General features: G+C 39.0%; 1 protein-coding gene across 1 annotated transcript in view; it reads left to right on the forward strand.

Annotated features, from left to right (window-relative positions):
* Positions 1–13,300, forward strand: part of EML6 (echinoderm microtubule associated protein like 6) — a gene marked incomplete at both ends in the record, with an annotated part of 73,240 nt that extends 59,940 nt beyond the window's left edge. Inside the window, 10 exons of the mRNA XM_009700641.1 lie at positions 477–491; positions 1,765–1,773; positions 3,382–3,460; positions 4,645–4,774; positions 5,967–6,065; positions 7,732–7,905; positions 8,632–8,840; positions 10,870–11,027; positions 11,748–11,862; positions 13,112–13,300. Of these exons, the coding sequence (XP_009698943.1) occupies positions 477–491; positions 1,765–1,773; positions 3,382–3,460; positions 4,645–4,774; positions 5,967–6,065; positions 7,732–7,905; positions 8,632–8,840; positions 10,870–11,027; positions 11,748–11,862; positions 13,112–13,300 (1,177 nt within the window). The remainder of the gene's footprint in view (positions 1–476; positions 492–1,764; positions 1,774–3,381; positions 3,461–4,644; positions 4,775–5,966; positions 6,066–7,731; positions 7,906–8,631; positions 8,841–10,869; positions 11,028–11,747; positions 11,863–13,111) is intronic.
* Between the last annotated feature and the right edge of the window lie 562 nt (positions 13,301–13,862).

Here is a 13,862-nt window from a genome sequence, read left to right on the forward strand (position 1 = left end):
CCTCTTCCAAAACCCCAGCTCTCAGTATGTCCCTCTGGTATTCTCTGTCCTGGTGTTGCCTGTTCACCCCACCCATGATTTAGGCTCCTCTTCCTACTCATCGGTCTTGGCCATTTCAGATAGCCTTCTTGCTTAGGTGAGAGTGAATGAATTGTCACTTGCACCTTTTTATATTTCTGCATGAAGACCCATGGAGACAGTGGGTGAGATTTTGTCAGTTTAAATCTGGAGTTAGCTCACTGATTTATAAGCGTGCATACTTGTGTAAACATATCATCGAGATAACGGTTAGTAACAGAAATTTTATTTGCTGTATTCGCAGTATTTAAAGAACTGAAAGCCCTCTAATGTCTGACTGTGTGTTATCTTTCCTGGAGCTTATTCATCCCGTAACGTAATATAAGCACATTTATTTTAAATTACTGGAAAGAAACCGTTAATGCTTGTATTATGTTTTAACTTGCTTTCCTTTGGAGGCAGGGAATTGTCAAGTAAGTACTAACAACACAGAGCAGAGAAAAAGCACAGATCACTGTGAATGTACAATGCAGATTGCGTAGGTCCAAAAGGGTAAATATATGTAATTTGCTACAGTGCAAATTTCTTGTCTTGACACTGCTATCTGATGTATCAAAATAAATTAGGTGTAGTCATAGACTTGTTGAAAGTGAATTTGCTGCTTTACATTTGTCAAGGTGATAATAAGGCACTGAATGCATACATGTGTGTATATATACATGTACATGTATGTATGAATGCACACAACATTTGTGTTTGTGTACTGTGAATAGGTATATATAAAAGTATATGTGTGTATGTGTATGTTTCCAGATTAAACCTCATGCTTATAATCTAGTGATTATTGATCATGTCGTAGTGGTAGTGTTCTCTTGCTTTCGTAAAAAATTTTGGCTTGCTCTTGTCATAAAATTTAATTGATATTCCTAGGTAAAGAAATGTAAAGATGATCCATTTTAAAATTACACTAAAACAGAAAAAAGAGCAGGAAGCATAAACGGAAATTATTGTTATTGTCACAAGTGCTGATTCAAAGGCCTTAGTAAATCTGGGCTGAAATGGCTTTTGCTGTTCTAGCATCGCATAACAATTTTATTTTGTAAGAGAATTAAGTTTTGTAATAATTTCCTCCACCCCTTCTCTGCTGGTGACTGCACTGCTATTCGGTCCGGTTACCGCTGATGGTTACGTAACGTCACTTGATTGACCGCTTTCGGAGAAAATAAAGGTACTTGTTTCTCTGGGAACAAAAACGGACAAGCTGTCCCTGTAAGTAAGTTGGCCTACCAATGAACAATTATGAGGCTAAATTGCAGGCTGAACTAGGATAGAAAACAAGCATCCATTGTGCGAAATTCTCAACAGTGCTTATGAGACTGTTAAATTTCTACCCGTTTCCATCCCCATCAGGCACCTGAACATAAAACAAACGCGTGGAATCCCGTTCTCCCTTCAGTATAAAGTGTGCAGGGAGCATGGATGTAGCTTCCTTTTTTTTTCCTCCATCCTGTAGGATCTTTTGTTCAGGGCATACACAGGGATACCAGGGGATGATGTTTCCGAATTTGTAGACTGGTGCACTCTTTAATTTCTGTTTTAGTTCTTGCTGGCATGCTTGAATAGCATGTTTTGTGCCACAAAGGAATGACTGATCAACTCTAAAAATGCTTGTGCATGAGTGAAGTGGTCAGAAGTACACCTAAACTGTATTAAGTTTCTTACTTGGCTTTGTTTGCTGCTTACAAGGGGATCAAGGTAACTCTTTCACTCTTTTAATATCACAAGATCACCTGCTAATGTACTTTGCGAGCATGTAGTGAGTTTGTTTGCTTGAGAAGTGGGTTAGTTTGTTTACCTTCAGCTTTGGTCTGTCTTTTTAGAGCTCAGCTTTTCATGCTACTCCCTCCTGCAAGAGGGATTCTAGCTGTGTAGCACTAATTGTTCTGGCTGTGCACTTTGTCAATTGTTGCCTTTAATACCGTCCATACAAAAATACAATTCCAGAAAAAGCAGCTCCCTCTAAGCAAAAGGGATTGCATTCTTCTGCAATTAATTTTTGCAAAATGAGACTTGATGCTACTTACAGCATAAGGACAAGAACTAGCTACTTTTCACAGCATATATAATGTATGCCACGTTCGCACCTTTTTGAAATCGTAAACTGTGGAAATGCTTTCCAAATTCGAGTGTTTATTAAATAAATTGAGGCCAGGCATTTGGGGTTTTTACTTGCAGAACCCCACTGCTGTTTAACCCCCTCTCCAGAATCTGCAATTGGAGTTTAAAGGCGTACTGTGGGCTGCTTTCTGTATTATTAACAGCAGCCATCAAGTGATGTTTTGGAGCAATCATTTGACCATAATATCTGTTTTTATTCTTTTGCCATCACTACTTCTACCCCAACCTTCTAGTGAGACCTATTTTCTAAGTAAAAGAAGATCAAACATGATAAAGAATCTAGGCCAGATTTCTGTGGGCTAATTTCTCCAGTACAATTTTTATGGCTCTGTTTGGGTGTTGACAGGGTTAAAATTAGCCCTCATGGATTTCTGTGAACAGAAAGAGAGAATCGTTATGCTTAAATTAACACAATGGTCATCTAAGGTGCAGCCTGTGCAGCAGGCATTTGATTTTGTAAGGTCCTGAACTTCTGGAGGCTGAGCTCCCTCTACTCCTCTTCGGTTTGTGCCTTTTTTTTTTCTGGGAAGGATCCGGTCAAATAGTTAGCAGTAAAGGTTATCTGTCTTTAAAAACCATTTGCACGAATCAAATTTGTTTCGGTCTGTGTTCTACATTTGTCTTGTTAGCTACTTTTAGCAACTGTAATTACTAAGGCCAGCAAAGCATTTTTATATGTCTGTTAAATTCACACGGATGAATGACTTGTACATTTTAAAATGTAATCATTTTATATCTAATATGATTTTGCGAAGATTTTAATGAAGTCTTGTCAAGGTTTTGTGATGGAGTTTCTCAGAAGCAGCAAGGTTGGGGAAGGTCAACTGCCAGCTGTAGAAAATGTTTTAGATCATTTCAGAAAGCAACAATTTACTCTCATTTAGTATTCAAGGATTTTCCTATGGACTTAAATCGTTATGATTTAAAAAAATAAAATTGCTGTACGGTGGTCTGTTCTACCACTCATCCTCAAAATCCACATCGATGTTATTTCTGCTCTTTCCATCAAAGTGCATATGAGTTTAGTCAGTGTATTGCACACCTCTAAAAAAAGCTAGGCGTTAAGCTCGTATAGTTTGCAATTGGCCGTTTCCTGCTCGCATCCAAAACGTACGCTGTGGTTTTGAAGGTTTTCTTTTGCTTTCAAACATATTGATTGTCATCTTTTTTAAATGTTTGTTTCAGGCCACCAGTTAGCAGAGCTGCTCCTCAACCTGAAAAGCTGCAAAAGAACAATATCAACAAAAAAAAGAAACTGGTTGAGGTCAGGCTTAATACTTTTTCATTTGCTTTAGAAGTAATATGTGCTGGGTGAAATTAGTCCCTGTTTGTGGGCAGCTAAAGTCAGGTATAGGTAGAAGAGAAAGAAATTTCTAGAAAGTGCTTTCAGCGCTGATGGCAAACACCAGAAGAATGACAGACAGCAGCCTCTGTCAGAAAGAACCTCAGGCTCAGGGTGTTACAGCTTACCTATAATGGCAGATCTCTCCAAACCCAAAATTTGAAGGGCATCCGTAGCAGAACCTGAGCTCACTACATAACTCCAAGGGAAAAACAGTCAGAAACTGCACTTTCACACATGAAAAATCATGTGTGGGATTTTGAATGATGAAATTTGCTCATTTACTTTGGAACACACCTTTCTTCCCCAAACTGTAGTGCCCCCCAAACAATGTTTTTGAATTTCCATATAATATGCTGAACCAGGAATATTCTGTGATCTGTGGGGACAATTTGCAACAATTGCTTGGTCTGTCAATGTAATTCAAATTGTTCCAAGTAAGCTGTAATTGTGTTTGGGACAGATTCATTAAGTCTGTCTTCTGGGCTATAAATGCAACTTAAACAACAATCCATTAACCATCCCTGTTTTTTCTGGAGGAAATTTCCTTGGCAATTGCTTCTTGTAAGCTGAAACGACACCTCTTGAATTGTAGAGTTACTTATAGCCTGTCTTTGCTTCTTAAGAGCTTTAAGGTCAGAATTTGGTCTGTTAAAATTTGGTAGTTTACGACAATAATTTCTGAAGACTCTTAAAGTAGAAGTAAATATATTTGCGAATATCTGATACCCTATACAGATATTAAACTGTGATGAGAATATTAATAAAACTGGACCTGTTTTGTAAGTTGTATATATTTGGAACGGAAATTTACAGAAACAAAACACTTACAGCGGCTGAATTATTAAAGAAAAAATAATATAAGTGCAGTGCCTTAGTTGACCAATTCAAGCATTGTAGAGTCTGTGAGAATGTCATGCCTCAATAGATTAGCAGAAGAGCAGGGATAACTGATTAATTATTGTTTAATTATTCTATTGGCTCTACAAGATATTTGTAGCTTGTGTAAATACTTTAGAACTGTGCTTATGTGATCCAAACTCTGTAATCTCCTTGTTCCTTCTTTCATTTCACTCTTAATCTGTCTTTTTGTTTTATTTGACCAGGAGCTGGCTTTAGATCATGTTTTTGGATACAGAGGATTCGATTGTCGCAACAACCTTCATTACCTAAATGACGGTGCCGATATTATTTTCCACACAGCTGCAGCAGGCATCGTTCAAAATCTTTCTACTGGTAATTCGACTTGAAACAATACTTTGAGATAAAAATTACTTTACATGTAAAGTGTTTCTGATTGAAAGGCTTAACTTTTTAACATTCCTGTAACTTTCTCACATTTTGCATCTTGATAAATAACACCAAAAAAAATTTGATGGCTATTGTATCAGATTGACAATTTCTCCTATTCAGGTCATCCTGTAGAGCCATCCTGTTCCTTTCAGCAGGTATGAGATTCTGCTAGGAAGTGTAATAAAAACCTATTCTATTTCTGCAATTGTGCCTTGCTAAAATCCCCGCTTAAGACACAGGAATGGCTTTCTCAGAGGAGAGAGCGTGGATTAGGAAATGTCTAGTGTCCCCAAAAACGTTAGGAGCAGTAACATCCATTGTTTCATTTTGAGTTGTTTTAGCAAAGTCACACTCTAGGGAAGGGTACGTTTTGATGCAATACAGTGTGAGCAAGTCGCTCTTTGGAAGGGGTAGAAATATTCCCTGGCTTTTGGGTAGTGAAAAGGAGGAAAAAAACCCCAAATTTATCAGGCCCTAAGTTGCAGCACCAATGTCTTGAGAAACAAAGATAGAAATTAAGGAATTTTGGCTTTATTTTATTCCCTCTTGGTGCCGCAGTGAACCAGCTCCGCTGATGAGAAGGGGGGGAGGCGGAAAAGCTGTCGCATCTGGTGACCTTTGGGGACTCCAGTCCTAGCGCGACCTCTGACCCGTGGAGCTGGGAAGCATGATCCCAGCTGTTCTTTTGGGCCCTTTCCCTTGGGAGGATATTGCAAAGCGCAGAATTCACAGGGCTTTGCCCTCCACTTTGCTTCCCGCTGACGGTTTAATTTACTGTGAAACCTGGGCCTTGCATTTGCCAGTTTTGCTTTTTCTTGCAGTTACAGGTGCCTACAGGATGATTCTTGGGCTGATTCCTGGTTGGCTGGGTACAGCCAGTTTACCAAATATTGCTTTTATATATATATGTGTGTGTGTGTGTGTGCATGGTAATGGTTAACATTCATGGTGCGTTTGGTAATGGTGCCTGGGAATGAGAGCGGAGCAGCCACTGAGGTAGTTATTGCCCTACCCCCATCCATCCCCTGGAGAGTACAGCATGAGGGCAGCGACAAACTGCTTGAATATTCTTTGCTTCAGTGGTGGTTCTTTCTTTGATACTGTTGTGGATAAAACCATGTTTGAATTTTATTAGGTAGTCAGAGTTTCTACCTGGAGCATACTGACGACATTCTCTGCCTAACTGTGAACCAGCACCCAAAGTATAAAAATATTGTGGCTACCAGCCAGATCGGTAGGTGACTCTCCATATAACAAAGTTTGACTCAAAAATTATCAGGGGCACTGATTTATTTTGGGCTTTTCTGTGTAGGAATTTTACCGGGACATGCCAGTGTTACTGCCCTCAACCTTTTTCTTTGATTTCAAAGAGGTAATCAAGCTTCAGGGTGTTCCTATGATTTCAGTTTCACCTCTGATTGTGAGTCATTGGATTTTAGAGTTAACTGTAGTATCATCATATTTCAGAAAGCAAGCTTTGATAAACTGGACTAAATCATCTCATCAACCTGTAATCATAAGGTTTATAGCATTCCCTCTTTCCTTCCTATATCCAAAGCACTGTTTAGCAGGAAAATGCTTAGCAGTGAAAATACAATAATGACAATTTTCTATGCAGAAGTACAAAAACTATACGGAAAAGGAAAGAAATAGAGTAAAATCTCAACAGAAGTTACAACACACGTAAGGGGCCAGCTGTGAAACCATGTATGTTTATGTGTTTATTATTTACGTGGGGAGTCCTGTTAGATTCCCTAGTACATTTTGCAGGAATAAACATTGGATGGGAAATGCAGGATCATTTGTCCCAAACCTTGAGAAGAATCTGTTACCTTTCCCTTGAACCAGCTTAATACTGGAATAATTTCATGGAAAAAGAACAGTGTCATTCTCATTCGTATCATTCTGGGAGGAGACCCAAGTCCGTAACTTCTGTAATAAGTAACTTAGCAGGGGGTGGAAAAACAGTAGTAGGTGAACACCTTGACAAACCATCTTTGCCACCTGTACTGAGTGCTGTCAGTTCAATTTGGATGTTGAGTAAACACAAAAATCTGTACATGTTGTCAGAGCTCCAGTTAAAACCCTGATTTCCATGACACAGAAGAGGTGACTGCTAAGGGCCCTTTTTCTAGTCTGTCAGTGAGAGCCCATGAAATCAGTGTTTCTGATTTTGGTTGATATTCTGTATAACTACAGACTCATTTCACTTTTAATAATTTTTTAAAACTGCATGTCTTTAGCATTTCTTTTAAATGCCATTTTTAAGACTCAAAAGTACTAAATATTGTTGCGATATTTGTGTATAAAAAACAATATACCCAAAAAAGTTCAACAATATTCCTGCTTATTTGTTTTGTTGATTTAATCCATACTCATTTTCAAATTTTTAATTTTTTTTTTCCTTCTGGTGCTGATGCTGGCACTTCAGCATTAGAAACATGACTTATTTCACCTATTGTTTTCCCTTGGTGCTTCCTCATTTGCCATTGCTCTCACAATGCAGGTGATATGACAGAATTTCCAGGTAAGGCTGATTCGTTTGTGAATTTTAGTCAGCAGAGTTACGTAAAAGTTTCATGTTACCTCGTTGTATCTGTGTGAATCGCGGATACAAGTGAAACATCTACAGACAATTTCTTTTGCATGAAGCTCTTCATAAATGTTACGTCGTTCTTTTAGAGTTTGTCTTACTTCATGAAATACAATTATTTCCCCCTGTGTTTTTGCAAGCTATTATGATTTATTATTTTTTTTTGAGTAGTGTTAATCTTAAAACAAAACAAAACCCCACAACTTGCGTCTGTTTAGGTTAAATGTTCTTGAAAAAATGCCTATTTTGCATTGAAGCTTTCCAGATGCTGAATTAATTCTCTTTTAATACATCATTTTGCACATAGGTACAACTCCCACAATTCATATATGGGATGCTATGAGTAAGCAAACGATTTCAATGCTACGTTGCTTCCATACCAAAGGGGTCAACTACGTTAACTTCAGCGCAACTGGCAAACTTCTGGTTTCAGTGGGAGTTGATCCAGAGCACACTATCACAGTGTGGAGGTGGCAAGAAGGTAACTCCGGGAAAAACCTGTTCGTTACGCTTAACAGAACTGTGTACAGTTACTGGCTTTTCCTTTCAAGTCTTTGGAATAGATTTGTGTTCTGACTCTGAGTATCGTGGCTCCCTAAATCACAAAATCAGTTAAAGGAGATAGCAAAGTGCTAGAAAATATCAATATGAAAGTAAGTTTTAAACTTCTATTATAGATGAAAGTAAGCTAAGGAAAGGATGTTGTTTAATGTAAAATTCCATGAATTTAAGGAAAGTATTTTCTTTTTCTTCCTAAAATCGCTGAACTTTAAATTCCACACCATAGATAGGCCCTTGGGAAGTCATTTCCAGAAAGGAATTACCATCTTCAGAAATGGTGGAGGGGAGAGGAGAAGTGTCTCAGCTCTTTAGAAGTTTCCCTGGGTGTTTCACCAGATGGTGGCCATTGATGATATACAAAATTTCTGTGCTGTTATTTCACTGTCCAAGGAGACAAATCATGCTATGAAGACCTAAATCTGCATTTCCTAAAGCTGTCAGGTGCAATGGAATAACCAAGGACCTTGCAGGTTGCATGAATTAAGATGTTTGATACGCTAAATAATGTTGGGATTTGCTTAGCTTTCAGCATCTGGGACACAGTTCTCTTATCCAATACCAGGTCAATTTATTTTATAAAATCGTATCAGAGCTTAATTTTGCAGGTAAATTTAACTTTATTTTTATCCTTTCCTAATTAAAACAGGGGCTAAAGTTGCTAGCAGGGGAGGACACCTGGAGAGGATATTCGTTGTAGAGTTCCGCCCAGATTCAGACACTCAGTTTGTGTCTGTTGGGGTAAAACACATGAAGTTCTGGACATTAGCTGGCAGTGCTTTGCTTTATAAGAAAGGAGTCATTGGTTCCATGGAAGATGCCAAAATGCAAACCATGCTTTCTGTTGCCTTCGGAGCAGTGAGTTCAAATTACTTGCTACAGAATTTTATAATACATTTGTATTAAAACTGCAAGTGTCGATTGCCTTTGTTGAAATCCAGTACAGTGTGGACAGTGCAAGACCACGGAGTTCTTGCTTGTTCGTTAAACTTGTAATTTAAAACTTGTACACCTTTAGATCCTCATGTAAGTTTTCTAAGCAGGGTTGGGTTTGTCTCTTAGTGAACATTTTTTATTAATGTCTGTGCATACCTACAGCATCAGCTGCCATGGCTTTTATTTTTTTATTTTGCTACTTATTTAGCACTTCACTGGTTAACTTAGAAAAATGTAATATTGTTATTTTATGTATAGGCTCTGCAACTTTTTTTTCTGCTAACAGTGTTTGGTATGACATATGCTACTGATGCAACTAAGGGTGACAGTATAGAATACTCTCCAGTACCATCATGGAGGAACCACAGCGCTGCGCTTTAGACTTCACAGTTAAGGAAAACGATACATATTAACAGTGAAAAAGCAGAGTTACCTTGATGCTAAGGTCTGAAATAGCTTCTGCTTCATCCAGAAACCCTATCGGCATTACCTTTGCAAAGTTTAAGCATAAATTATACAAATCACCAATTGATAGAAAGTCCTTGCTCCCGGTTTTCCACCCTGGACAATAACACTAATGTGTGAAATGTCAGCATATAAAATTAGGCTCCTAAATCCTCATCCTTGTGCCCAAACAAGTGACTTTGTTGTCAAAAATTGCTTAATACTAAACATTTCTTTCTGTTCCGATGGCATTATTCCAGTATAAAATAGGAGTATGGTAATGGACACTAAAGACCCCAAAAGAGATTTTAAAAAATAAGCAGAATGTAATATTAGAACAAACAAATTGCTTGCCTGTACTTTCCAAATAGAAACAGTCCAACACAAATTTTATTTTCTAAAATAATAAAACTAAAGCCCTGTAAGGGGCACCTTCAAAACCAGCAGATGAACTCTACTCCATTAGCGTATGTCATTCCTGCAGGATGTTTTTTTCTCCCTCAAGTATGTGTCATTGAGTCCCACGGCAAGTATGAGTCCACGTCACAGGAGCACAAATAAATTGCTCTTAATAGAGTGGGGGCTGTGCACATACCCTCTGCTGCTTCATGCATCCACGGACCTCGCTCATTTTCATCCAGGTCCATCTAACGCCAAAGTCAACAGGTCATGCTGGGACACAGCCACACAACATTTTTGTCTCAAATAGCGGAAGGTCGTTCTGGGGCTTCCTTCAACAGGCACCATTGCTGTTTATTGCAGAACGTGAGACTTTCCTTTGAATCCCCATCAAAAGGATTCCTTTACAATTTTTCCTGATACCTACTGTTTCAGAGTCGGTGGACTGCAAGGTCAGACCATCTTTAGTTCTTTAGGCAAGCTTTTCCATTTAACAAAGCACACTCCAAAAGAGCGCTTGCAATGCAGCAGACTTGCTGCTTTTTCCCATTCCTCAGGGAGTCCCAGACCTCGGACCAGTTTGCTGCATGGGGCAGGTTTCATGGCTTTTATGAGAAATTATGCCACTGCTGTGGTGCATAAAGTAGGTAACGGGTTGAGTGTGTTCTGCATTTAAGTTTATACACTTTATTTTCGACATCTTGAAGATACTGCTTGCCAGTCGCCTATACTGGGATTCTCACTGACACATACTCGGAGAAGAAAGAAATGTCACTTAGAATTCCGTAGTGGCAACCTGCCGTCCCTCTCGCCAGCAGGAGACGTGACATAGCCCACGCATAGCAAAAGAAGGACGTGCATCTGAAAGATCTCAAGACGAGATGCATGAGGTGAATGTGCCCTACACATATGATTTATAACATCTCAAAGAAACACTGTTAGAGTGCAGTCATTAAACTCATTCTCTCGATGCAGATGGTTTTAATTCCTACGTTCATTGCATAGTTGACTTTTCTCAGGAAATTCAGTAGCTAAAAGAATTTTAATTCAAGCTGAAAAAAAATGCTAAGGTGTTTATTATATTGGAGATCGTTGCTATTTGTTGCAGAATAACCTTACATTTACTGGTGCCATAAATGGAGATGTCTACGTCTGGAAGGACCATTTTCTGATTAGACTTGTGGCAAAAGCTCACACAGGGCCAGTGTTCACAATGTACACGACTCTTCGAGATGGACTCATTGTTACAGGAGGGAAGGAGAGACCGTAAGACATTTAACCTTCCTAAAGTGCACAACTTTTGTCTCATATGATTTTTTTTCCTTTTTTTTTTTTTTTTTTTTTTTTTAAATCCAATACCTGAGACAGACGCAATGCTTCCCAGAGATAAATGGTGTCTGTGCTGGAGCAGTTTCAACCTAAATTTTACCTAACACGCCCAGGTGTCTTAGTAAGTCAAGTACTAATAAGTAGGACACTCAAGGGTCACAGTAACACACGTTATGCGCCAAGGATGTACTGAACCTCAAATTAGCAACTGATATGAACGCCTGTATAAGCTCCTTGTTGCCTGAGAGCTCCTGCCAGCCTGACATAAGTTTGTTTTTCTTAATTTTTTTTAATTCTGTCAAACTACAGACAACCTCTCCCAGTGGAGACTCTGTGATTAGTAAGTTCTTTGATTTGCTAGAAGTAACATATTTGCTAAACTTTTTTGGTGACAGAGATTTGAGATTAAGTGACAAGAACAATTTGGGTTTTACAAATTGGGCATGATACTGTTTAAAACATGAAATGTGATAGCATTTAGATTTTTATTATTTACTTTCCAGTGCACAATAGTGAGGTGTCTTTATATGCAGTAGGAGGTGATTCAATGTATGGTTTATTATTTAATCAGCAAAATACTGATGGGATTTACATACGGGATTTGTTGTAGCCTATGCAGGAGGAGACATTTGGGTAACACAACACACTTCTTTTCAGCACTAAAGAAGGGGGAGCTGTAAAGCTATGGGATCAAGAGATGAAACGGTGCCGAGCATTTCAGCTTGAGACAGGCCAGCTCATTGAGTGCGTGCGTTCCGTCTGCAGAGGAAAAGTAAGTGAGCTGGTGTGGCAGATGTTACGCTTTGGGACACATCACTGCGTCTTGTTCTTGGTTGAGGTTGGATGGGAGACATAGGGGAGAAGACTTTGGTAAAGTCATGGGAGGAGGCTTGGTCTGCCTACCTAGCGCTGTTTCCTTATGTGTCTTCCTGAGCTCAGTGATGGGCTTTAAGCTGTATGAGGATCGCACTTCTGATTGTTAGTGCCTGCCCTTGCTCTATGGTCAGCAAGGAGAGGGAAAGGCCTTTGAAGGCCTCTAAAGGACAGTGCTAAGTGTAGGAACGTATTTCACCAGGATAGGACCTTGTCTCCTGCCTTTCTTTTCAAACGACAAAAGGAACTTGGGTACCTACTTTGCAAGGTTTGCTTCCCGTGAAATGTAGGCACAGTTCAGGTGCTTCAGTTAGGCAGAACGGATCCTAGTTTTTCTGGCTTTTTTAAGTCACAAATAAGTTGCCACTGAGAATTACTGATTGACTTTAAGTTTTGGTAAAGTAGGAGACAATAGAAATAGCTGAGTAATTTGACATGCTAAAGTCTCTCTTGCACATGGTTAAATTGTACTTGTAAATGTTGTGAAAGGAGTGTGTGATGATGCAGGGCTGTTACTTCAGATGGTAGGTATCTGTCCAACCTGACACTTCATGAAATGGTCTGTATTTAACGTCATGTATCAAGTCTCAGGAATTTGACATGCTCTTTGATAACACCACCACTGAGGAATGTTGTTTTGTATTTCTAATCAAGTAGCCATTAACCAGTTCCAAACTGCATCTATTTATGTTTTTTCTAAGTATTTGCCAAGAAATCCCTTGCAGTTTAGATGATGACAGTATGGCTACAGTAGATGCAAGGTCCTCTTAAGCAGTCTAAGAGCCTAAAACCCTGTTCTGATTTTTCTTTTTTTTTTTTTATTATTGCCCAAATATTATATTTAGTTACTTCAGAGGTATGAGAATCATGCTTTGCCAACTTGTACGTGAACACTTTGATCTGAATTAAAGTCCTCAATGGCAAAGATGGAAATCTACCACAGTCACTCAACGGTAACACCAGAACATGGTATCAGATCTCGAGATAGGTTTACTCCTGGTTTTAAGATGCTGCATGAACAAGCAGTATAAATCGGGATGAGTTATCGCAGATATTTCTGCAATACATCGGTACTTTACTGCTATTGACATATTCTGTCTGGTATACTGACAGCCTCTCTCTTGTGCTTTTTTTTTGGCTACAAACAGGGGAAAATTTTAGTGGGAACAAAAGATGGAGAGATCCTTGAGGTAGGAGAAAAAAATGCTGCTTCAAACTTGTTGATTGACTGTCACATGGAAGGGGAAATCTGGGGCTTAGCAACTCACCCCTCAAAAGACATATTTATCTCTGCAAGTAATGATGGAACAGCAAGAATCTGGGACCTGTCTGACAAGGTGAGTATCACTAAATTTAAAAGTATATGAATAAAAATGATCATTTTACACAACCATGCATTTTTCCAATGTATAACGTGCCAGCTGCGTATGCACCTTTGAGCAGCCATGTAAAGAGAGCAGGGTTTTATTTCTGGTTTGGTACGGTTCTTTTTTTTCCTGCTATGCTGCGATGTGACAAGGTAAATCCCTGGTGAGGTAGCATGCTGCTCTTTCCAAAAGCAAGCAATTTGCAGAGAAATGCAGTTATTTAAAAGCAGTAGTGCTGATGGAGTGCCTTTTGCTGCGTATTGCTTATTTTGATGTAAAAGTACAGGCTGGCGTGGATTAAGGAAGCATTTTAATTCCGTGCTGACAGACTGGGCGACACAGATTGTCCTGTCACTGACCAATACACAGGCCCTGACAATAAGCCTGCCCTACTGGCGAGCACGGCTCCCTCCTTTGTACAGCCTTTCTTTAGAACCCAGCATGTTGCATAGGCGTAGTTCAGGATTCTTTTTCCAAGTCAAATTGCCTAACAACCACCATTTTAAAAAAAATAATAAATATTTTATTTAGT

The sequence above is a fragment of the Cariama cristata genome, unplaced genomic scaffold, assembly GCF_000690535.1.
Source record: "Cariama cristata isolate BGI_N322 unplaced genomic scaffold, ASM69053v1 scaffold4070, whole genome shotgun sequence".
Classification (NCBI taxonomy): Eukaryota; Metazoa; Chordata; class Aves; order Cariamiformes; family Cariamidae; genus Cariama; species Cariama cristata.